The 24,336-nt window shown below is 41.5% G+C and overlaps 1 protein-coding gene and 1 long non-coding RNA gene across 4 annotated transcripts in view; one reads left to right on the top strand and one right to left on the bottom strand.

The window, feature by feature from the left end:
• Positions 1-289: 289 nt before the first annotated feature.
• Positions 290-19,725, bottom strand: LOC306799682. Its single transcript, XR_013773663.1, has 3 exons — positions 19,636-19,725; positions 18,532-18,679; positions 290-374 (listed from the first exon to the last, which is right to left on the bottom strand). It is a non-coding gene; the product is annotated as an uncharacterized lncRNA (long non-coding RNA).
• Positions 19,255-24,336, top strand: part of CDK6 (cyclin dependent kinase 6) — a 126,238-nt gene continuing 121,156 nt past the window's right edge. The window contains exons 1-2 of one of the 3 annotated variants that reach the window (XM_079301037.1): positions 19,255-19,736; positions 21,818-22,293. In XM_079301037.1, the coding sequence (XP_079157163.1) occupies positions 22,061-22,293 (233 nt within the window). In that variant the 5' untranslated portion in view covers positions 19,255-19,736; positions 21,818-22,060. Of the gene's footprint in view, positions 19,737-19,778; positions 19,845-19,869; positions 20,294-21,817; positions 22,294-24,336 lie in introns of those variants that run through there. The other 2 variants (XM_079301039.1, XM_079301038.1) reach the window with 2 other exon arrangements.

Raw genomic sequence — 24,336 nt, 5'->3', positions numbered from 1 at the left:
ACCACCATGTTTACCGTTAAACTATGTCCATAAAAGCCACATCCAACACCTCCAGAGACGGTGATTCAACCACCTTCCCTGGCAGCCTGTTCCAATGCCTAACTACCCATTCAGTGAAAAAAATCTTTCCTGATTTCTAACCTAACCCGTTCCAGTACAACTCGGGACCATTTCCCCTCATCTTGTCACTTGTTACCTGGGAGAAGAGGCCAACCCTCATCTGGCTGCAATGTCCTTTCAGGCAGCTATAGAGAGTGATAAACTTTCCCTTAGTCTCCTTTTCTCCAGGCTAAACTCCAGCTCCCTCTGCCATTCTACATAGGACTTGTGCTCCAGACCCTGGAGGTATCTTCAGCACAGCAGTGTTCTCTAGGCTGCAACCACAATTTTAAGAGAGAGAAGAAAGCTATATTCTCAATTTAAACAACAAAGAACAGTAAAACATAGCCCTGACATGTTTTAGCTGACAGAAGCTCTGTCCCTTACTCAAACCACAGCAGCATTTATCTGTAGAGGAATTTATATCCTATAAATATGCCAGTATCCCATACTTGGATTGTGTGAGAGCAGGAAAATCTCAAGATGTCATTGGCTGCCCAAAGGAATGAGAATCCTTTTGCAGGTTCTACAGTCCTAGGTTAATGAGCTATCAGCATGAAAATACATTAGGAAGTCATTCATCCTCATGAGAGAAGATCCAGAATTCTTTTGGATGTCCATAAGAGTGACAGCAGAAGCACAAGGGGAAGGATCTGTTTAGTGAGTCCTAGCTGAGTATTTGTTCTGGGTACTGACAGCAGGGCTAAGAGTTAGGACAAATATACATTCTGCATTAGCAGATCTAATGGAACTTTGGAACTGAGCCAAAACTATGCTGTGCCATCTGAAAGACAGAGAACATCAGGATTTTGATTTCATCATTTGGCTGGTCTCAAACAGATCTACGTAGTTCCCACAAAAAGTGTTTTCTTGACTCCAAGACTACATAGCCACCAAATTTCCAAGCCTATTTGAAAACCACAGAGATACATGAACTTCTTAAACAAAATTAATTATATTTTAATGTGTTTGAAAGCATTAGCCATCCTAGAGATAAGGGGAACTCATACTGCCCATGTTGTAGTTCAACTGTTATAAAACAACATAGAGATCCTTAGACAGTAGACTTGCTCTTCTTAGGCATTGTACACATATTTTTTTCAGAGCTGCTGAAATCTAGAAATAAGCAATCTATTATTGCAGCCCTGTTCCATGTTGAGAAAGACATATTCATGTAGTTCTGCATACAGCACCAGGAAACACAGGTTGAAGAGTTGGGGTAAAGAATAAATATATTGTTTCAAGCTCATGAAACTCATTTAAGACAAGAACACTTTGCTCTCAGATCATTACTAGCAAGCAAATCAGGCAATGCAGAGGGAATTTGCAGTGAAAAGGATCACTTTCAATCTATATTTCATGGTTCTCTTTAAGGAGGGGTCCCCTCTTTTCTTTTATTTTGAAATCAGTGTCTTTCATAGCAGTCATTGTGCTCCCTGTCCTCCCCACTGAAATGACAGGATGGGTTTCAGTTTATCCCAGTGGGAGCCCAGCAGCCTGGAAGCCAAGTGGTGGGATATCTTTGTAACTTCTTGGCAATTCTGATCTAGTCAAAAGTTCTCCAGCAGGTTAGAAAGATGGATTCAACAACTGCAGGACCAAACCGAAAAATATTGACCAAATTAACCCCTTGGTGTAAGCTATTTATTGTGCAATGGCATGAAAAACCCAAGAATTAATCTGGTACCTGGTGTCTAGCAGTTCTGGCTTGAAAGAATTCTCACCTGCTTTTCAGAGGTACCCACAGCCCATTCTGACTAATGTGGGAGAGTATGCTATACTACCCACCACTCCCCAAAAAACTAGTTAGTGATTAATTGTAGATTTTCCCACAGCATAAGGGGCCTTTAAAAATGCTTTCTAAGGCACTTTTTTGAATCCTTTAACATTTATCAAACGTGTAAAAAACTTATTTGGAAAAAAAACCAACAGAACATGCAAGCTTGGTTGTTTAGCTTCTCTGTTAGTTGAAAAAAGTGAGCAGAAACCCAAAATGATATACCATTAGTAAAGTCTCTAGCTCTGTACACGTATTATGCCCTTGGGAGGGGATGAAGAAGGTGCCACATCCAAAACTTCACTTTTCCTCAAGCAGTGACCTGTTTTCTATATTTTATGACCGGGGAGGAGAGGGGGGGAATAGGTATGCCCTAAGTCAAATACACACCTGTGTTCTGCTGCAGCTTTGTGTCATTCCCTCTGAGACATGACCACGTCTTTCATTGTGCTTATGTTTGTCAACAGTTTCTGAATTCACAGGCTTAACATCTTTTAGGCTTCAAGATAGGTTTTTTATAATCTACTGGAGCTACTGTGGAAAAGGGACGCCTGTTACAAATGAGTAACAAAAGCTGTAGAAGGATATTGGTTTAAGTATTTATTAAAACTAGTGCATTACAACTAAAGCATTTATCGCTTCTTAACGTACTGAATATTGTACATTTACTAATAACTGAATAATTTTTAAATTCCTTTCCCCACCACACCTTACAAATGCTAAGCTTTACTTGGGATATCAATTTAATTGTTAAGCAAGAATGGAGTTTTTCTCACTTCCCCAGTATTTCCTCTTTATTTATTTGTGCACTGAAGTAATCATTCCGTTAACAGAAACAAATATGATTCCAGCAATTATGCTCATTATTCAGCTACTAGTCCAGAGCCAGAAGAGGGAGCCTGGAGAGCAATTCCTATTCTTCTGTTGGCCACTGGCTTCAAGGCTGGGTTCTTGGCGTTTGAGGGTATTTTTTTGTTTTGGTTTGGTTTTTTGTTTGTTTTTTTTTTCTGTACTGGTTTGATTTATCTTTTTTTAATAATTGTTCCACAATAGAGCTGCACATAGCAATGGGGATAATAACTTTCCTTGTCAAGTTTCTCTGATAAACAAAAAACCATCAAAGAGTAGAATGCAATGACCTTTGATCATTGGATTTGGAAAGGACATAAAGATGCCGTAGTGCAGAGTTCAGCTTTTTACTGTGGTTCTCAACTGTTCCACTTGTCATAATTCCACCTTATTTTGTATATGCTGGCAGGAAATAAAAAGAGTTTCTATTAATGATATTAATCTTCCCCAGTCTTGCCTCTGAACCCTTATTATAGTATGTGTTTTTTCTCTCTTTATTGCCCTTTTCCTTATTTGGCCACTTACAGAAATGACGAGGGGTCCTCCCCGGTGCCAGTTTTGCTAAGGTGTCCCTATCCTGTTTTATATGGGTTCCAGAGATCACTCTTGTAACAAGCACAGTTCTCCTGCAGTCCCCAACCATCGAGGGAAATTGCCTCAGCTCCTCTGGATTCCATTAGACACACACAAAGCCCTGAAGCTGTATTTGTGGCCCCAAAGCAACAGACCAGATATTATTTTGTGCAGTGGAAGACTGTTCCCTCTTCAGACACAAGTGTCTTTAGACTAGATGTGAAGTTCACTAAAATGAGTTTTCCCTGTATCTTGAGGCCATTAGGTCACCAATATCAATTAAACATGAAGAAGAGGGAAAGAGTCAGCTGACAATTCACAGAAATGAGATGTACTTTTGTAAGACCTGTCAGAAAAAAAGGACAAAGTCTTTCCTTTCACTCATTTCTTTTCATGAACAAATGCTGCAGGTTGCCTGGAGAGATCGTGGGGTTTCCACCCTTAGTGATATTCAGAAACCATCTGGACATGTCCTGGGCAACTGGCTCTAAGTCACCCCATTTGAGCAGGGGGCTTGGAGCAGATGACTTCCAAATATACCCACCAGGTTTGACCATTTTGTGACTCTTTGAATAATAGGCATAATTTCAATTTAATTGAAACTAAAAAGTAATTGCTTTTTTCTCAATTTATGCTGTTTTATGTTTATACTGTATTGAAAATATATTCAACTTTCTCTTGCTTTTTGTTGCATTTCTGCTTCCCTACTTCTTCATTTTCTTAGACAGATTCTCAGAATGCCACAAGAATGATTCTCTAACAATATTCTTGACGTAACTAAAATTGTAGAACATCTGGAAGTCCTTATTTTTTCTATACTGCAGCAGCATTTCAGGACCAGAAGGGCTGAGAAGGAGTCTGGCCCAACTATATAGCAAAACTCCCCTGGAAAATTGCTTCTTTCCCAAGCTGATCACAGGATGTGTTAACAGCTTCAACAGTAATTCAGATGCACAAGGAAACTGACCTTAAGGTTAAATAAAAGAGTTTTGCAGTTCCTAAGTTGCGCGTTTTAAATTACTACAATACTTTGAAATGTTACCAAATTTTGCAAGACTGCCTCTCGTCACCAACCATTACCCTGTAAATTGCACTAAAAAAATCCTGATTGAAGGACTTTGTTTTACTGGAAGTGTGACACTGACAAAAGCCTTGAATTATGAGCCCTGTGGTTTAAAGACTCTATTTAGATAAAGCCTGTTCCAACAAAAAATACCTACCAAAAAAGCAAATAATTCACACAATTATTCTTATTTTTTAAAGAAACTTTTTTAAAAAAATGAGTACAAATCAGAAGAGGTTCCCTTCTCATAGTAAATTGAGCCAACCTTTGAGCTGTACTCATTTCAACTCTTATTGCAGTCAGTGGCTCAACCTATAATGTAGTCAGTACAGATTTTGCCCATAGAGTGATATTCAGCTACCTTTTATGGCACACTTTGAGGCACAGTATTTTTGCTTGTTTTCTAACGTTAATCTCCCATTTATCGATAAAATGAACAAACACAAAAAGAATGGAGAGTCCTGACAGCCGTTTCTAAAGGTAGTTAGTGGAACTAGGAGCTAAAAGCAAACTTTTGATAAGAAACAAAATATGCTGATTTAAAAGAATGTTTAATATAATAGTATGTTTCCTGTAATTCACAATCCCCACTTCCTTGAGTCTAAAGTATTTCATTACCTTTTGCAATTGTCATTCTCCCTTCTGAAAGAAGATACCGTGTATCATTATTTCCCTTTAATTAAAATCAGAAGCAGTCCAGAATTGAGAGATTTCTGAAAGAGGAAGAGAACAGAACACTATTGAAGGCTTTGGTACGTGATCCAGAGGCTACCTCAAACAACCTAATTGTAGATATTAAGAAAAAATTTGGTTTTCAGGATTATAATCATGCATGCATCATTTCTTCAAGCTGTGTATTGCCAGCACTGAAGGTTTTTTCAGACTGAAGCCATTAGAAATATTTTGTTTGTGCCAAGATAATAAGAGGTCTTCTTACTTGTCTTTTAAATTTTTCAATGGTCTAAATTCTCTTTAATCTCCTAACCACAGTCTTAGTTCTGATGCCTCTAGTATTAGAGACTTAGGGTTCACAACCTGAGGATGTGGTTCCAAAACTAAACTGCTTAGGTTGATTTCCTGGTTTAAATCCTACCCCTGAAAAAATGAACTTGTTGCTTTTAACTACCACCACCCACTCCACTTGGGAGGGCACAGAGCATTCATGGGGTTTTTTGGTTAGTCACAATTCCCTCAAGGAAAGGCACATTCTCCTACACCAAAGAGGGCATGTATCTCACCTCCCTTTTTGATCAAAAAGATAGGTGTTAGGTTTAGAAAGACATAGATACTTAGAGCATGAGTCATCTGGCCTTAAAACAAGATGGTTAAAAGCAGTAGTGTGACTAATTCTCAGGAAGTGCCTAGCCCCAAGTGACTATGGAGGGAAAACAGCTTGTTCATTTGGATAGCTGTCTAAACATTAGACAGCTAGAATTCAGAAAGACGTCTCCACAGTGTCTTTCTGCTATGGGTGTCTCTGAGCACAGCAACATAAGCAGACAGCTCCTATCAGACAATAATCTGCAACTACAGGAAAGATTTTGGATGATTTTGCCTGATGAAACTGGTGTTTGTTACCATCATAGGGATTGACCAGCTCCTGAGTGTACAGCAAGCACAATTGCAGAACCATGGTAAATTCCTTGGTAGCTGGTGTATCTGCTGTGCTGGAACACATCTTAAAGATCCATTCTTGCTCCTTTATGCATCAAAACGCTTATTTAACTCATAATTATAGTTATTTATATTATATTTTCAAAACACAAATGGGGAAACTGATGTTTAGGGAAGACAAATTTGCATTTTTCTGCATTGGTTATTTTTATGCCTTTCCAAAACCTATTTTAATTAATTTGGACTGTCTTTTATTTCCAAGGCAACAAGAAAGATCTAGCCTCTGACTCAGCAGACTTCAACAGAGCTAGTGGGAACCTGGCTCTCCATATCCATTTTTTCTCATATGTTTACCCATGGATTCATCTTTTGCAGTTACAGGCTTTCAGATACTATTATACAGATCTGCAGTGATTGATATTGTTTCCTATCAGCAGTAATTTGCTCCTGAATGTCTAAGCTGGTAGAGATATACTGCAGGAGTCCTTATTAGTTTTCTTTTGCTGTCAAGTAGAATGCTTGAATTCAGAGTAACCTTGTTAATTTTGTTTAAAACTATAATTTTACAGATTCCTTGCAATGGATAAATTCAGCAACAACTCACATAAACCTAATATTTTTCAAGAACAATGTGCATTTTCCTTTCCACTAAAAGACTGAACAACTAAATAAAAATCTATTTTCAAATAACCACCTTGTAGCTTCATTTTAAGTTAGTACATAGGTTATTATCCAGCAGTCAAAAGGCAGTTGAGTGCTTAATCTGATATGTGCACCACTGACAGCTTATTTTGCTGAGTCAAATTTCTTGTTGTGTAGCTGATAAGCAATAACCACAGCTAGTGGTCTTGTTCCTATGTTGGTTTTTTTTGTGATGAAAAATTAAGGGTTGATTAAACATTGAACAGTGAGTCTGTTGCAGCACTCCTAAATTCCCATCTTTTTGATTTGTTCTTTTCGATGATGAGCACCAAAAATTTCATTGATGGATAATAAATTAAATTAGTCAGCAATGTTTGCCCTCACATCTCTTTCTTTAAGTGCATGAATAAGTTCCCAACCTATTATGGAGATACAAAACATGACTTTGGAAGATGGAGCCTCAAGTTAGACATCTAAATAATAGACTTGTTTTTTAAAATCTTTAGAGTTCTTGAAAGCCTCTGAGTTCCCAGCAGCTCCCCTGGAAGCTCTTGCAAACTGCTGGATGGACTTTTGAAAACCAGGCATCCCATTTGCATGCTTTTCTCCCTCAAACCTTAAGAGTTTTTTTAGAAAAGCTGTCACATCCCATACAAAAAGCTGTCGCTTTTAATGCATCCTGGTGTCTATAGATTTCCAGTCAAGTCTGTGCCTTCTTCCCTTAATATGGTGGTTTCTACTTGGGGAAAAAAAATTAAACATCATAAATGCAAACAGCCCTGTTAACTAATTATAGGTTAAGTCTGAAAAGGTACTGAGCCTCTTTTGGTGGTGCAAAAGGCTTGAACTTTCTTTGCCTTCAGTGAATGGTAGTTCAGCTCTTCCTTGCAGTCTGAGACTCCCCCTGAGCAGTTTTATGGCAGGCTGAACCCAAACTCTTCAAGAATGATCCCTTTTATTTTAGTGCACCATTGCTGGGCCCTATATAAAAAGCCTGTGACATACACAAGTGACCTTTCCTTTCCTCTACATTACTTGTCACCTTTACTTGTTTTTATACTGTAGCTTCTGATATGTATGGACAGCTTCTGTTTGGGGGATGACAATGTACTCCACGCCCAGGAAATCATGTACATAAGCTAGAGGAGTGGTAAAACAGCAGCAAGGGATCACCATGGCTGCAACAGAGGAGGGAATGGCTCTACCAGTAATACTTTTACTCCACAAGCCTAGTGTACCACAAAGTGGCAAAAGGGGGAGTGGGTGTGTGTGCGGAGGGGAGGAATGGTGCAGCACCATGTCTGTGGCCTCACTGCCTGCTTTGCCTTTGCCAGAAGATGGGGGTACAATGGCTCTGCTGGGCAGGCTGGTCCCAAGCCTGCAGGCCTCCAGTGTCTCTGTCCCTCCCCTTCCCTCCTGCAGTGGCAGCTGGATCTAGCTGAACTGGGCAGAGTCCTGTCCTAGCTCATCCCTTAGCCCTGCCACTCCCTTTTCTGTGGCAGGAATAACCCACTTACAGACCAAGTCGGCAAAATTTAGTTTTTCCTCCATTGTCTCTGCCTTGCACTAGTCTTTTTGCCTCCATTTTCCTATCCCTAAATTTCATATAATGTCTTTCCTGAGTTTAGCAGTTCTGCAGGGCTTCACAAGGTCTTTATAGAGTACATTGAGATTAGGTTTGAATGATCATTACCTGCCCCTCAAAACTCACTGTGTCTCTACCTAAAACTTCAAATCTATGAATTCTAAACTGTTTCCAAGTTCTTCAAGAGTTACAGTCATTTTTTATTTAATAACACTGAAGGAAAACATTGATCTTCTAACTGCTTTCTCAACTGTAATATGGCAATGCGGTCAGGGAATGCATCCTTCGCTGATGCAAAGCATTGTAATAAAATCATCTGTCATGTGATCCCAAACTTTTACACCATTTTGAGGACAGCAAACAAAATGATACATCATTTTCTAAGGAGACTGAAGCTGATAGAAGGAATCTTGTCTGAAACAATATTTTCTGTGGTGCCACATGACTTATTTTTTTTCCTTTAGGCATGAGTTCAAGAGAAAACCCAGTCCTAGGCAGCATGTTTGTATTTCAGCTACTGTGTGCTTATGCAATGCAATAAAAGAGGTGAAAAATGCAATAAGATTCTTATCTTGCAACAGAGTCCTTTGAATAATTAGTCTCTGATAAACAGTGGTTTAAAGTACTGGGAAACTACTCTATACAATAAATACAAGAACACCTTTAGCTTTTAACTGCAACTATCTGGTTTTCTCTGAATGGCAGGTGTTATGGCAAAGCTGTTACTCATAACCGTTAAGAGCTTTCAAGGACTGTGGAAACAATATGTAAACGCATACTTGGAAAGAAACCAGTCTAACTTCTGACTTCAGATAGACTTATGAGAAGTCTATTGTTCTTTGAAGAGTTTTTAAATTACTGTCCTAATGACTTTTGTGCTACATTACTACTGTACATTTCTGGAAACAGCTCTGTCCCCAAATGCAGAAACCTGAATTACTGAATTTGGTGTGCTTCAGTATAAGCAATAGGGGAGTGGGAATTTTTGGAACTGTGATTGCAAATCTGTGATTTGTACACTCGAATTCCTTGTAAGTTTTATTTTGAGGCATGAGTCTTTCCTGGAATGGAGCCATATATAAGAATAAACTGAAACATTCAGTCATAGAATTAGTATAGAGAGGTTCACTTTTGAACTGTCAAAGGGTAGAGCTGGTTGATGTTTTCACCTGTGACATGAAAACAGATCGGTGAAGCAGAGAGATTTAAAAATATTTCAATAGGAGTTACGCTAATAATGGACAGGCTGGATGAAGCAGGCTGTGCACACCTATCTCCTTTATTTGCTTCTGTTCTTGCCTTTGGTTTATTTTTTCTCTAAGTACTTAGAAAATATGTGCAGTAGATTACGACAAGGCAAAGCCTTTACAAAACAAAGAAGTACTACATTAACTATATTAGTTGGATGTTAGAAATCTCAAAAGCACATCTGAGCTGGTCAGTAGTGAAGAACCCCAGTAAGTTACTGGGTTCTGGGGGAAAGTTTCCACAGTCCTGTCCATGCCAGAAATCTGAGTTTACCTTCTGCAGAAAAGTGAGGCATAGAGAATAGGGAAAGGAAAAGAGAGAAGGAGCTGTACACACCCTGGTCTTGCCCTGACATGGGAGTATTGCAGCTCTCAGCCCAGAGGAGTCCAAGTATTCAGTACAATTTTGTTCATAACTTTGTCATTTATTAATTCTGATTTCAATATATATACATTATCACAAAATATGCAATTATGGAGCTTAATCATAAGGTAATTATTTTGCCTTTTAATCACATCTCTTTTGAATACCTGGTGAGGTTTTGTCAGCAATGTTAGATCTTGTCCAGGGAAAAATATTTGAGCTGTGTATATACATGTATGTGCACCTATATACACCCACGCTTGAAAGGTGATGCAATTTTCCATTAAAGTTCAGAATATTCTTAGCTAGGGAGAGGTAAATAATGGTTTTACTTACCTGTCATAAATAATGACAGTGATTAATGACAGTACTCTCTCGTGAAGGACCTTCAAAGTCTTCACACTGTGAAAGAGGGATAGGGGATTCATGTAAGCAGTGGCTGGGTTGGTGCACACACTGTTTCTTATTTGCTCAGCTTTATGTGCTAAAGGCAGAGGCAAGGCCAGGAACTTCAGCTGTGGGGGTTTAACCCCTAGTTCTAGGTATCAGACAATTTCCTTTATCTTGAAAGTCTTAATGGTAGAGTAGGGAGGTTAGAGTACTGTGCTTATTAACTACTGTCAGGGATCCAGGGATCTATAGAGATCTTTGTTCTGACCCTACTCCTTTTTTTTTTTTTTATTAACTGATGCCGTTATCTGGTTTCAGAAATCCCATGTTTACCTGCTTGATTGAGAAATTAGAAATGCAACATCCTGACATCAGTGTTGGCTTTTAATAACCACAGCACATTGTGTGCATCAGGCATGAAAACAAAAAGTAAATTTTCTAAAGCAGCTTCATGAAGGCCAGAAGAGACACTCAGAACAGACCATTCTATAACAGTGGTCATACAAATAGGGAATATTGGCAGCCATCCGTGTACATAATCTACTGGATAATTATATTTGATAGAAGCTTTCTGGTATGTGTGGATAATAAGCTCATGTATTTATGAATCTGGAATGTTCCTAAAATGAGTTAGTGCATGCTCAACATTAGTTTCCTAAGTTTTTTCACACTGCAATATTATATTACATTTACTAAATTCTATTTCAGCTTTAAGGGACACATTCCAGTGGACAAGCAAGAGGATTTATGGTAGGAACACTGATTTATTATAATAGAAGTTATGTGTGTAAATCTATGTGCAATGTCACATCATAACCTAGAGAATACTAGTAGAAGTGTTTTTATCTTGAAAACACAGCTGCCCGTATTTTCAAAGCCTAATTTGCCTTTAAACAGTAGACAGCAGTATTTTATACCCACTATGGTTATCAACATGACTTCCACATGCACTGCATTTTGTGCCTACTCTAGAAATATTGAGGTCTAACCAAATTTTTGCAGTATAATAAAATCAATAACAGTTACAATTTGGATTCAATGACACTGTATTTCTAAATCTCTGTTATGAAAAATATTAAAGAAATGTTTATCAGAAGCTATCAGTTCCTACCCTATGGCACCATGGTGATATGAATAATCCTCAACAGCCTCTATTCAATTAAAAAAGAGAATTATTTTTCAACATTGTATAGATTGAAGTGCTGATAAGGGCTTCACAGCTATAATATAGTAATTTTTTAGGCAATGTAACAAATGTAATGTAGAAAAATATATCTTTAATAGAGTTTCTAATGGAAAGTGCACGGCAATTTTAGATGAAAAGAGTCATTACTGGATACCCAACATGGGCAAATCATACTGGCTGGTATAATTTGTGGTCATTACTACTAACTTGGATTTTTCTTAAAGTTTTATCTTCTTTTTTATCCCACTTTTTAATCCGTTGAATTGTGTAAGGCAGACTATGTTTTTCCCTTTGGAAATCATTGCTATGTATTTACCAAGCAACTGGAGAAAACAGAGGTGGGTGCACTGATGTGACACCATAGACAGAATGAACACACAGCATTAAACACTTGCTATTAAATGCCAGAGAGCAGTTAGCTACAGGGTCTCCACATTCCCAGTGCTTTTCTAGAATACATAAAATTAAAAACCTTATTCTGTCATGGCTGCTGTTGAAGATTAAATGCTCTTATTGTGTCTGTACTCAGGAATGGTACCTTATCAGAAACATTTACAGCTAGATGGGAGACGATCCCAGAATGACCGAGTCCACCCCAGTTCTCTTGAGTAGAATTAGATAATTCCCAAAAGATATTTAACTCCTGCGGTTGCCCGACCCTTCACTAGAATACTTGTACTTAACTATATACTTGTCTTTAAGAGGTGTTTCTTAATGCCTAACATAGGTCAGTGCTGTAAATTAAGTCAATTGTTTCTGATATGGATCAGTAACCAGATCTGATAGTAACAGATCTGATAGTCAGGTTGGACGGGGCTTTGTACAACCTGGTCTAGTGGGAGGTGACCCCGCCCATGGCAGGGGAGGCTGCGACTAGATGGTCTTTAAAGTCCATTCCAACCCCTAAGCCTTCTATGATTCTGTGCCAGACCAGCATAAATCAATCAATGAGACAATGTAACCTTCAGATATTTCTTCCCAAGAAAACACTGCTGCCTGTCGCAGCTGCTGAGGGACAGCCACTCCTCATCCCCTTTATCACCTGACTGATAGGACATGATGCTGCTTCAGAGGTTTAGACTTCAGTGTCTTACCAGCTCCCAGCAGTTTCACACCATTCATTTCTTCTGCAGTCAAATGCTACATAGTTTCAACTTAATATTCATTACATTTATAGAGATCATATGTGGTCATATTTCTGTTTAAATTTTTTGGCTAAATATTCATTAATTTACAGTGGCACTATATTTGGTCAGGTTCCTTTCCCATACACCAGTTTTTTATAGCATGCTATGAAAAATGTTACTACATTTGTCATTAAACAGAAGCAAACAAGCCATTTCTCTCCAAAATAGGACAATATGATTGGCATGTTGGGGTTCTGGGTGAACTGGCAGTTTCCAGATCAAATTTACCTAGTTTTGAAGTGCAACACAAGAAAGGCTTATTGGCTATCCACCACACAAACACCATGTGGACTCTGGAGCAAGGTAGGTTCTTTCTGCATGACACAAGGAAGCCCACACTTGGAACCTGCTTAAGAACCTGGTCTATGCATTATCCGCATTCGAAGTACTCCCTTTCTGTGAAACACTGGCAGAAGAAAAATACATAAAATCTTCTTTTAGTCACTGTTACCAACAGATAAGACTATGTTTATTTGGCACCAAATCAGTTCAGTAAAGTCCTGTTTTCTGTGACCAACTTTCCTGATCATAGCTACATTCTAAACTAAATCATATTCTGAGTTATTTTTTAAGATGTGAGTGACTGAAAAGGTTTAGGATTAGGGCTTACAAATTGAACGGGGTGTTCTTTGAAAGCTTTCACAGACAACATCAGTTTTCACAGCAAAAACTCTGTCTCTGCTTCTTTTCTACACTGACTGGAAAGCAGAGATTAAGAGTAAGCATTCTGCAGATGGCACGAAGAAAGCAAGCATGCAATGAGTATATAGACACATATGTAAATACATTTACCTGAGCAGATGTAAAAGTCACTAAAACAAATAAAGCTGGAAGGAAGGGGGAAGAACATTGCCCATGCCACCTCACTTCCATAAAGAAGTGTAGAATATAACACCAATGAGGAACAACTGCAAATTAGGAAAAACACTTGGAAGCAAATAAAACACAGGTCCCTTCTCCACTACATCCCTCAATTTTTGACTATTGTCAGCTTCAGGGTGGCTGATATTTCTGCCCCAGTGAGCCTCCTTTCAAAAAATCCAAATGTTGAGGCCAAGACAGATACCCTTTCAGCTCTGGGCTGAAAGGAAGAGTGCTAGCAAGAGACCACAGATGGGAGATGGCATCAGCTCCTTGGGAGTTCCCCTCACGCTTCATGCTGCAGGATCCCAGGATGAACTGGCAGTGCCCCCATTTCAACAGACTCTGCTGGCTCGTTTCCCCACTGTCACTCCTGTTAGGGATTTGGATTACCTAGCAGCTTCCACAGTGGCACAGCCTGGCTGTCAGCCATGTGGCATAAAGCATGCCACCAGGACCCCACTGCCTTTGACACAGTCTGCAGCGCATATACTGTATCTACCTCTTTGCAAGATTGCAGGATCAGGACTGCAGATGAAGTTCCATCTTCTTGCTGTGCTCTTCCACGTTGTCCTGCAGTGTGATTTTCAGTGAATTTGTTCAATCCTCTGTCCTTCCATTTCCCTGGCTCTGACTGCAAGCTGTGTGGTGCAGACTGCCTTTCAGAATGAAGCTGCACAGTGTGGAGCCAGCCCAAGAGAAAACCCAGTTCTGAGCTAAAGCTTCAGGGAACAAGGCAAATACAGATAGCAAGCTGCTTTCTTCACACCAGGTATACATTCTGCACTTGATCATCCACTATAATCCCCAGAAGCCAATTTTCTGAAGACAGTAAATGAAATTCACTGGCTCTTGCTTTAAGGGCTAGATGGCAAAATATAAATGATGGATTTTCTCAGGTGCATTCCTAGGAGTGCACAGAGACTGTTGGAGCAAACAGGCTTTTGTTAGTTGTAAGCATGCTCTTCACATGGCAACTTTCTTGGCCACTTCTGCCACCAGTAATTACTAAAGCATATACAAGCAAATATGGGGAAATATGTGTATGCTTAAACCCTGACATTATGTTATAGTTCTTTGTACTAAGAAACAATAGCCCCACAGCATAGCTTATTACTGTAAAAACAGAAAGATACAATTTGTAAAACAAAATTATCTGCTATAAACAAAGGCTCTGATTGAAAGAAAAATAAATGAAACAATCATACTGTAATTGGCTTAGATGCCTTAATCACTGCCAATTATGCTGTGGCTTCTATGTTTTACATACATTAGACAGTACTTTCTCTCACTTAAATTAGTTAAAACATTGTGTGAATGTTAATGACTTAGTTAATGACTTATATGTTAGTAAATATGTTAGAGTTTTTATGTGTTCAACTAAGAAGTTATATATGAAAAATATTTTGATATTTCACATTGGAATTAATTCTTAGTGTCCAGTTATATCATTTTCTCATTATGCCTATGCTTCACTGAAAGTAGCTTTTAAATATGTAGTATATATTTCTAATCCGTTTTCACACAGCTATAGCAAGGCTAATGACAGGTGAGAATAATTATTTCCCAAGTTTGGTATTAAATGTCTAAAATATATTTTCAGGAATAATTTTCTATGCAGTATAATTATGACTTTTCTGTTTAGAGAATCTATTTCGGCTTGCTAAAGGGAACTTCTAAAAAGTAATAATTTATGCTACCATTTTAAAACAAATTCTAAATATTCAAATTCACAATAATTGACTGATGTGTCTCTACTACAACAATAGTTTGTCTCTCATCAGTTCTGATGTTTTCTTGAGGATAAATGCCTAGAAAAATGAGTTAAAACTATTTTAGCTGTGAATGAAGATATAAGTTAATAAACAAAACCCGACAATAACTCCCTAATAAAAGCAAACTATTTTTCAAAACCTTTATTAAAATCTGTTCTTTGAAAAGGAGGTTTCATGTTGTTCTGCAGAACACTTCTTATAAGATCAAACTGTGAATCCCCAGCAGAACCTCAGCTGTTTCAGAAACACAGATAAAATGCACAAAGCAAAACAATACATTGTGTCTCATCCCTTCTGAAAGTTTTGGTCTATTCATCACAATCCTTGGTATTGCCCACCACTACCAGCTTCTTTTAATGAACTGCTTTATACTCATTCTGGTAATTGCTTGTTATCCATTTCCACACCACTGGCTTATTCATTATTTCCAGCAAAACAGTACAGACCTCATTTTACGAAAGCAATTTGTATACAGCACATAACACAATTTCTTTTAATTTTAATGGAGTTTGATTGAAGTTTAATTCAAATTCAAATAATACAGTAGAATTTTCCTTTCTAAATTCATTTCAGTATAAATGGATTATCTCTTTCTTGATTGCTTTGAAATTATAGTGATTTAAAAATAAATTGGAATCAAAAATACTGAAATTGAAAAGTGTTGAAAAACATAATTTCACAAAGAAAAATTTGATGGAAAATCAGAAAACAGTGATGCAGAAAGAAATTTCTTCCTCTTCCAATACACATTCCCAAATTTTTGTATTTCTAGAACAAAAAAATTACTTTAGAATTACATAAATGTAGAAATAGCTACAAATGGTAGTCAGAATTCATTTCACAACAATATTTTATGAGCTTCTGAAAACATTAATTTCCAAAAATAGCTATAAATTTCCAAAAATTAAAATATTGTCAATTTTTAAAAGAAATAGGGGATTTCTGTATGGAAAAATTCACGTTGATAAAAAGTAAATATATACTTACTCTTCTAAAATACAAATGTTACAAGAAGCATGCTGCTTTCACAAACACAAAAGACTAAAACTTTTTAAAGGTTGTTATGAAAATATTTATTATCCACAGTGTGCTTTTTCTAATTTATAACTATTCTAAAATGCATATTGTTTAAACCACCTCCTTGATTTTGAACTTTAAAACAAAGGCAGTAGAATTTATATTTTCAAAGAACTCTAAAAATTCAGGTAAGTAATTTCATCCTCTGCAACAAATCGTTTTTAATATCATATGTTTTAGCTTGTGTTTATATTTAATCATGCTTGGAAATTTCTTCCTAAAAATCACTTAACTTGTGAAAATTGAGAAAATTGGTTTAGGTAATTTTAGAGATTTGTATAGCTTCTTTATACTTTGGGAGACAGAGTAGTTTGACTAATTCAGATGGGGAGAAAAAAAATAGTCAATTCTTTTTTGCTTAAAGCCCCTCAAAAAACTCTGAGGAGCATATAAAGCCACATTAACTATGTGGCACTTTTCTGTTATAAATTCATTCCGTTTGAAAGCATGAGCATATAATCTCCCATGGCAATCTCTCCTGACATCACCACACAGAAAGCTAGAACACTTTCAAAGGACAGAACAATTACACATGCTCCCAAAAAATACTGGGAGAATTTGACATGAGAAGGTGATCCTGCATTGACCACTGTTTAGCAGAATGACAAACCAGCACATTTGAGCACAGAGGTAAATGTCAGGATGCTGCAGAAATCTCTTTTCTACCTTCATCCTGAATGTGAGGCTGCATGTTTATCTGGCTAAAGGAGCCAGTGCCCCTCAGCCCCTCCTGGGGAACTGCACAGTTAACAGAGCCTGACGGGAGTTTAAAGACCCAGAGATCTTCAGGGGCAAGAAAAAACCTATTGCATGTGAAGTGAGAGAATTAATGCCTTTGGAACCTGGGGAGGGTGCTGTACCAAGCTTGTTACAGCTGCCTAAATATTAGAGAGAGGGATGGGGAAAGGAAAGGAAAGGAAAGGAAAGGAAAGGAAAGGAAAGGAAAGGAAAGGAAAGGAAAGGAAAGGAAAGGAAAGGAAAGGAAAGGAAAGGAAAGGAAAGGAAAGGAAAGGAAAGGAAAGGAAAGGAAAGGAAAGGAAAGGAAAAGGAAAGGAAAGGAAAGGAAAGGAAAGGAAAGGAAAGGAAAGGAAAAGGAAAGGAAAGGAAAGGAAAGGAAAGGAAAGGAAAGGAAAGGAAAGGAAAGGAAAGGAAAGGAAAGGAAAGGAAAGGAAAGCAAAGAAAAAGAAAGAAAAGGAAAGGAAAGGAAAGGAAAGGAAAGGAAAGGAAAGGAAAAGAAAGGAAAAAGGAAAGGAAAAAGGAAAGGAAAAAGGAAAGGAAAAAGGAAAGGCATGAATATTACAAAACAAAAAAATGGAGATAGTGTACATAAGAACTTTATAATATGATGTGATTTTTCACATCTTTTAAGAACAAATATTTGATCTGTGTATTTGAATCTGTGACACTTTCACATTCAAATATTATGGGGTTTGCTGTTAACTCCAGCATATTTTTCCAAAAAATCATGGACTTCAGAAGTTGATGAGGAATTCCTATGATTTAAACAAAAATATATTGTGAGTATAAATTAAGTTCTTGAAAAGTATGCATGGTCTCCTGCAAAAATTCACATGCCACTGGCCTTTTCCTTGAAGGTGAGTGGTACCAGCTTCCTCTTTTCTCTGGAGGAAATCAGGGGTCTCCCTTCTGCCCTCAACCAGTTTGCCCTTGTTGGCCCTCTGGGTGCTGCTTCTAAACCTCTTAGAAATAGGAAGGGCATGTGAAATTTCTGGGGTCAGTTTTGAAGTCAGTTTCTATTCAACCTATAAGATTTTATATATGCTGGTTAGCACTGTGAGCCCAGATATAGTAATTATATGCTTCTTTCTGATATGAATTATCTTCATTTGTACAGTATTACATATATATATATATATTTAGTTATTCTAAATCAGAGTACAGCACCAAGTTCTAGACATACACTTTTTGTAGTTATAAAACCACTTAGTTTAATTACACTTCTAAAAAAAGAGGATTTAGGTCCACTCCTTCCCAGTTAAACTAGTGTATGAGGTGGTTCATCCTTGAGGTCCAGAAGATCATGTGCTAGAGGGTAGGGTACCAGCCAGGAGAACAGGGAACTAGGCTGTATGCTTTCTCCCCATGGAGACAGTTGTTTAGTATTTGATTTGCGATTGTTTTTTTCCTGTAGTGAATTTCAGTATTTGCAGGAACTGGCTTCATACAAAATATTCTCTGCAACAGAAGATGGGCTGCCTGTGCACCCTACTCCTCCATACACCCTGCTCTCCGTGCTCCCCTGCCCTGTGCATCTCCAGCAGCAATTCTGTCGGGGCAAAGACTTTGCTGTGACTGGGGACTCTTCAGCAACGAACTTTCTTGATGCTTCCCGAAAGCATTCATGGGCGCTTACTTCCTGCCGGAGCCGACTGTGAATGGAAAGCAGCAAATTAAAAAAAAAAAAAAAAATTAAAAAAAAAAAAAAAAAAACGAGAAAGGAGGAAAAACGAAAACAAAAATCACAGAATAATTCGCGTTTTTCTGGAGGGGAAAAAAAAAAATATTTCCCATGATGGGGGCGCTGGGGGGGGGGGAAACTGAAACCCCCAAAGGGTTATTTCCCAGCGCCTCGCACGCTGAGCTCTAGGAATGAGTCAGGGCTCTCAGTGCTGCCGCAGCCGGCGGAGCCCGCGCCCGTGCAGCCCGAGCGCGGCGGGGCCGGGCCGGGGCCGGGCCGGGCCGGGCCCTGCCGGGACCCCCCGGGGCGCTCGCCCCGGGCCATGCCTGGCCGCGGCGCTCGCGGCGACCCTTGCGGTATGCGGCTGCCTTTGGCAGGGGCACATGAAGGATTTCATTGAGTGTGAAGACAGAGAGCAGAGACAGAAAGCAGAAGGAGGCGGCTGCAGCCTTTGTAGTCGGGGAGGAATGCGGAAATGTTGAAGCACTATGTCAAACTTTTTTGAAACGGGGTCAAGTCACATTCAGCCAGCGTGGGAAAGCAAGGGAAAAAAAAAAGTTGAGGAGAGGGGAAAAAAAAAAAAAAAAAAGCAGCAAGCTGCTGCTGCTCCCAGGCAGAACAGAGGCCGGGGGAGCGAGCGAGGAGCGGCAGCGCAGCTCCGGGGCAGCGGCGGAGCGGCGGCGGCGCCGAGGGCCGGTGCCCGAGCCCCGCACCGCAGGCTGCGGCCGGCGGGGCTGCGATCGTGGCGCTGCAGCTCCCCGGGGGCCGCCGGCCGCGATTTTTATTTCGCGTTTTCCTTTTCCCCGGGCAGGGTGGGGGCGGGAGGAGCGGACTGGGGGACGAGTGCGAGCTCCTTCTGCGCCAAGGTGCAGCCCGGCGGCGGCAGGAGGATGCGAGCCGAGGGCGGCCGAGCCGCGGATCAGCTACCTGTGTGGCCCGGGCGGCCGCTGCCGGGACCTGCCGGAGACATCGCCATGTGAAGGGGCAGACCCCGGGCCGGCTCTCCACCCCGCCTCGCTCAATGGGAGGTTTGTGTTAGAGAGGACTCACCCCCTCCCTCCCCCGCCCTCCACCCCCCGGGGCTGAGGATTATTTGGGGAACTGGTGGCGGTGCAGGCGGCCGTGGCGCACACCAGGTAACGCGGGGTGCCCATGTGCTCCGCGCACCCGGCCCCGCGGCGTGGCCCACACGCCGCCCCCTCCCCGCCCGGCCCGGGAACCCGCACCGCGCACCCCCCCTCCCCGCGGGCGGCACCGCGGACGCGTCCCTTCGGCGGCCGGGCCGGGGCAGCGCGCCCCGCGGGTCGGAGCGGGGGCGCGGAGGGGCCCGCGGGGGAAGGGGTGCCCTCAGGGGGAGCCGCCGGGGGGGTCCCCTCGGCGTCCTGCCGAGCAGCGGAGCCGGGCCCCCCTCTCCGCCCCGTCCGCTGAGAGGAAGCGCGGGGACGCGGCTCCCCGCGTGTGTTCCCCGCCGCCGCCCCCCGCCCCTCGCGGGGCGCCCGCGGAGGGGAGCTCGGCGGCTCGGCGGGAGCAGCGGCGGCCGGGGGCAGCCCCGGAGCCCCGCCGTGCCCGGGGAGGGCGAGCACGGGTAAGTTTCCACGCGGCCGCGCCGGGGCAGAGGCCCGCCGGCTCCTCCGCCACGCACGCGCGGCGCCGCTGCCCGCCGCTGGGGGGCGCCCTGCCCGCGGCGCGGGGCGGAGGGGGCGCGGGCGGCCGCGCCGGGGTCGGGCGGGCAGGGGCTCCTCATGGACCCGGCTCGGGCAGGGGCTCCCCGCACACCGGGATCGGGCAGGGATCCCCCGCACAGCCGGCTCGGTGCCCCGCGCTCGGTGTCGCCCAGTGATGCTGCCGGCGGGGGACCGGGGCTGCCCGGTGCCGGGGCCGTGCGGTGCCGTGCCAGCTGTGCTGGGAGCTGAAGCCGGCGAGGCACGAGCCGCCTCTGGCTGCAGCCGAGCAGAAGGGATGCGCAGTGGGCACAGGTTTATTTCAGATGGCGCTTTTCACCTCCTGCTAAGGTGTAAGTGTGCCCAAGTGTGCGGAATAGCCCTGGCGCTTTGTGTTTGAATTCCACTTAAGGGATCCCCGACTCACCTATCTGGGACTCATTCATCCCAGCACGGTAAAAATGTGGAATATGAGAGGGCTACAGTCCTGGAGGTCTGTATCACTGTATTAGAAAGGGTCATGGGGAAGGGAGGAATTGGTGTGGAGCTTTGTGAGGGAAGAGGATTTGCCCAGTCCTGCAGAAAGTGGATGAAACTGGATGCAGAATGAAGTGCTTCAGCTCTCCAACCTCATGCACTCTGCAGGAGAGCACGCTGTTCCTGAAGATCCCTTTGAAGTGCTTCAGCTCTCCAACCTCATTCGCTCTGCAGGAGTGCACGCTGTTTCTGAAGATCCCTTTGACCATGCTCCTTTGCAAAGAGCTACCAGTGACACATGTAGCAGTATCCACAGCCAACACCCTTGCATGTTAATAAATTTGCTAAAGTGCCTATTTCTGCATCTGCTTCAGCGCACAGTGCTTGGTAATGTACTGTTGTCATCTAAATATGCATGTATTTTGCATCTCCACAGGCATGTTGTTTCTTGCAATTTGATCATGATCTGTTCATGAAGAACTTAGCACAGAAGAGAGCAGACCAAGGCAGAAACCTCCAAATGCTATTATTTACAAGCCAAGTGACAGTAATATAGCAAAAGACATATCCAAACTTCACAACATTCAATGAAGTAAACTTTTGAGTCCTGAAATCCTGACACAAGTTCTTGGGCGTACACTTCCTCTCACACATGCTGAGTTAGCTCTGCCATCCCCATCACCCATGTGTCACAGGATCATCATCTTCAGCCCATTCTCAGTAAAACCCCTCAGTGTGCTGCTGCTCCCTAGCTGAGTGCCTAGCCTTCTGCACGGACTGTAATAACTTTATAGTGTATCAGGCACTTGGGGATATTGATACATATGTCACCCTCACGGTTCACATCTTCCTTTCCACCACGATTTTTCTTTGCGTATCTGCATTAGCTTAATTTTAGCAGGTTTTGAACAATGCAAAGTCATGAAGTAAAGTAAACTAAACTCACTTTTCTTGCTTGGTTTGTCCTCCAGATTTGTTTGGCTTTACACAGGCAATGCTCCCAAAGACTGTATGATAATTCCTGGTGGCCGAAAGAGGAGGCACGTTGTGGCCAGTACAGAAAAGGAGCAAGATCAGGAGGGCAAGAGCTTCCTACTGCCTCTCTGGCAGAGGTACCAAGTGCCTGTCTGCACCCAAGCAAAGTTTTCAGTAAGTGAGTGAGACTGAGAGCCACCTTGAGGCACTTGGAGAGGGGGAAGAGGACTGGTGCCAACATGGATAAGGACAGCACAAACCTGGCTGACCAGCAGTATGAATGTGTGGCTGAGATTGGGGAAGGAGCCTACGGGAAGGTGTTCAAAGCCCGAGACTTGAAGAACGGAGGTCGCTTTGTTGCGCTGAAGCGAGTGCGGGTGCAGACCAGCGAGGAGGGGATGCCACTGTCCACCATCCGAGAGGTGGCAGTTCTGAGGCACCTGGAGACGTTCGAGCACCCCAACGTGGTCAGGTGAGGAAGTGGGACCACTGTCCTGATCAGTGCGGTCCTGGGGTTAGTGTGTGAATTGGGCGAGCGAGAGTTGGAGGGGCATAGATGGAATGGACAGTAGTTTGGGTTTGTGGCTGAAGTGAGAGCTAAACTGTGTGCATGAAGTGTGGTTTGAGGTTTCAACAGGCCATGGTGCTGCCTGCCAGACCTCACCTCATCCCTGTGCATTGCCTCCCACACACACAAACACCCATCTCCAGAGGCATAGGTGTGTGATTTAAGTGTTGGAATGGATGGGCAAGGAGCCATATATATATACTATTTCCTCAGGCATGAGAGAAAATTTTGAAAACCCCAACCTCTCCCTGGTTTTGTCTGAACTACGAGTGTTGCCAGCTGCTTTAGCAGTCTTTAGCAGCTCTGTTCATCATAGAAATGGCAACAATGAGAAGAGTAGTGGAATGTGCATTCTGCCTTTTAGGTGCTTTTATAGAGAGCTATAGATGATTGTGTTAAAGAGAGGCAGCAGCTTAAGACTTCAAACTTTTCAGGCAGCCTTATGGTTGAGTACAGTTTGGTACTAATTTTCACCATGAGCTGCTGATCATGCTACCAAGAGGGCAAAAGTACAGGTGTACTTTTTTTTTCTCACAAAATGGTGGCAGTGTCCCCAGGATGTCCTTTCTGTTGTATCAATAGCATAAATCCTGGATAAATGGCCTGTGCTCTCAATGATAAAGCTATAGCCCTACTGTAACCTCCTACATTCTTCTGTAGCTAGAAACCTTCAGCAGCCTGTGAGCGTCTTTTATTAAAATTATGGACTTCAAAAAGTAAGTTTCACTTTGCAGATACCCAGATTGAAACTGGCCAGCCTCTTGCTGGTGGTGTGATATTAATAAGAATATTTCTCATTCTTTGTGTTATTTATGCACATATTGCACAGCAGAAAGAACACATTTTTGTACTTCACCAACACCAAGAATCATTCAGTCTTAGAGAAATAGATACTCTGAACTTATGGGTGAATTTCAAATTGCATTGCACGTGTAGTCATCCTTTTTTTGTAAGGTCTGAGATCAGGGGGTGTTTATTAGGTGCAAGAGGAAAGATGAGACAGAATAATATTTAAATTACAAGAGTCAGTCGCTAGAGATGAATTAACTTTTGTTCATTTCAAGGCAGTGTAATGTGACAGACTCCTTTATGTCAAAACTGAATAGGCAAAGTGAAATGGTGATCATGGAGTGCATGTCATCGGTCTCACTTTAGTGAGCAATGGGGCACATACAGGCTGCAGCTCACACTTGCATTGCTCATCAAGCAAATCCACAATTCAGTTAATAACCATTATTTTGGCTGGCACCTAGTAATGCCAGAGGCTTAGTCAGTGTGCTCCAAAAGTGGGCATCATATGTTTTATCACTGAATCTAGTAGCTTGGTTAAGAGTAGCACACACACAGTTACGGCTTGGCAGTAGAGGGATAGTGGGGAGTTGTGAAAATCTTTGAAATTCAACCCATTAGTTTATGGAAGAAAATAAGGATTTAGTTGTCCAGGTTTAGGTATTTATATGTTTGAAAGCTAAATCTTGTTTTGGAATAATTGAACATAATACTTACCTTTTTTTCTACCCCTGACATCTTCCCACATGATGTAAAAGATTTTTTTAAGAGCTTTCTAATCTTGAATGCAGCTAAATAATGAAAATAGAATTCTTGTTTTCCAAAGAGCTATTGGATCAACTGACTGCAATTGCAGGCTTCTTTTGCCTGATTTAGGTGCAGTTGAACCTCAGCAGAGCATTGCATAAATACATTGAAGCTTCAAATATTGTTTCAAGCTTGAATGAAAACTAGTTCTCTGCAAAGCAGTGAGTATTTCAGCCAGCAGTATGAGAATGTAATTTCAATATAAAAATCTGTGAGTGTTCCAGGTCCTCAGAGTGGTGTTGTAAAGCCTGTACATTTTGCCATAAACAGCATTTCAGACACAAGGGGCTGGTTGGTAATGTGTCTGGGTGCCTGGGATATTGGCTAGACACATTTTTCCACAAAAAGGCA

The sequence above is a fragment of the Erithacus rubecula genome, assembly GCF_903797595.1.
Source record: "Erithacus rubecula genome assembly, chromosome: 3".
Lineage (NCBI taxonomy): Eukaryota > Metazoa > Chordata > Aves > Passeriformes > Muscicapidae > Erithacus > Erithacus rubecula.
This window is presented reverse-complemented; position numbering and strand designations above follow the sequence as displayed.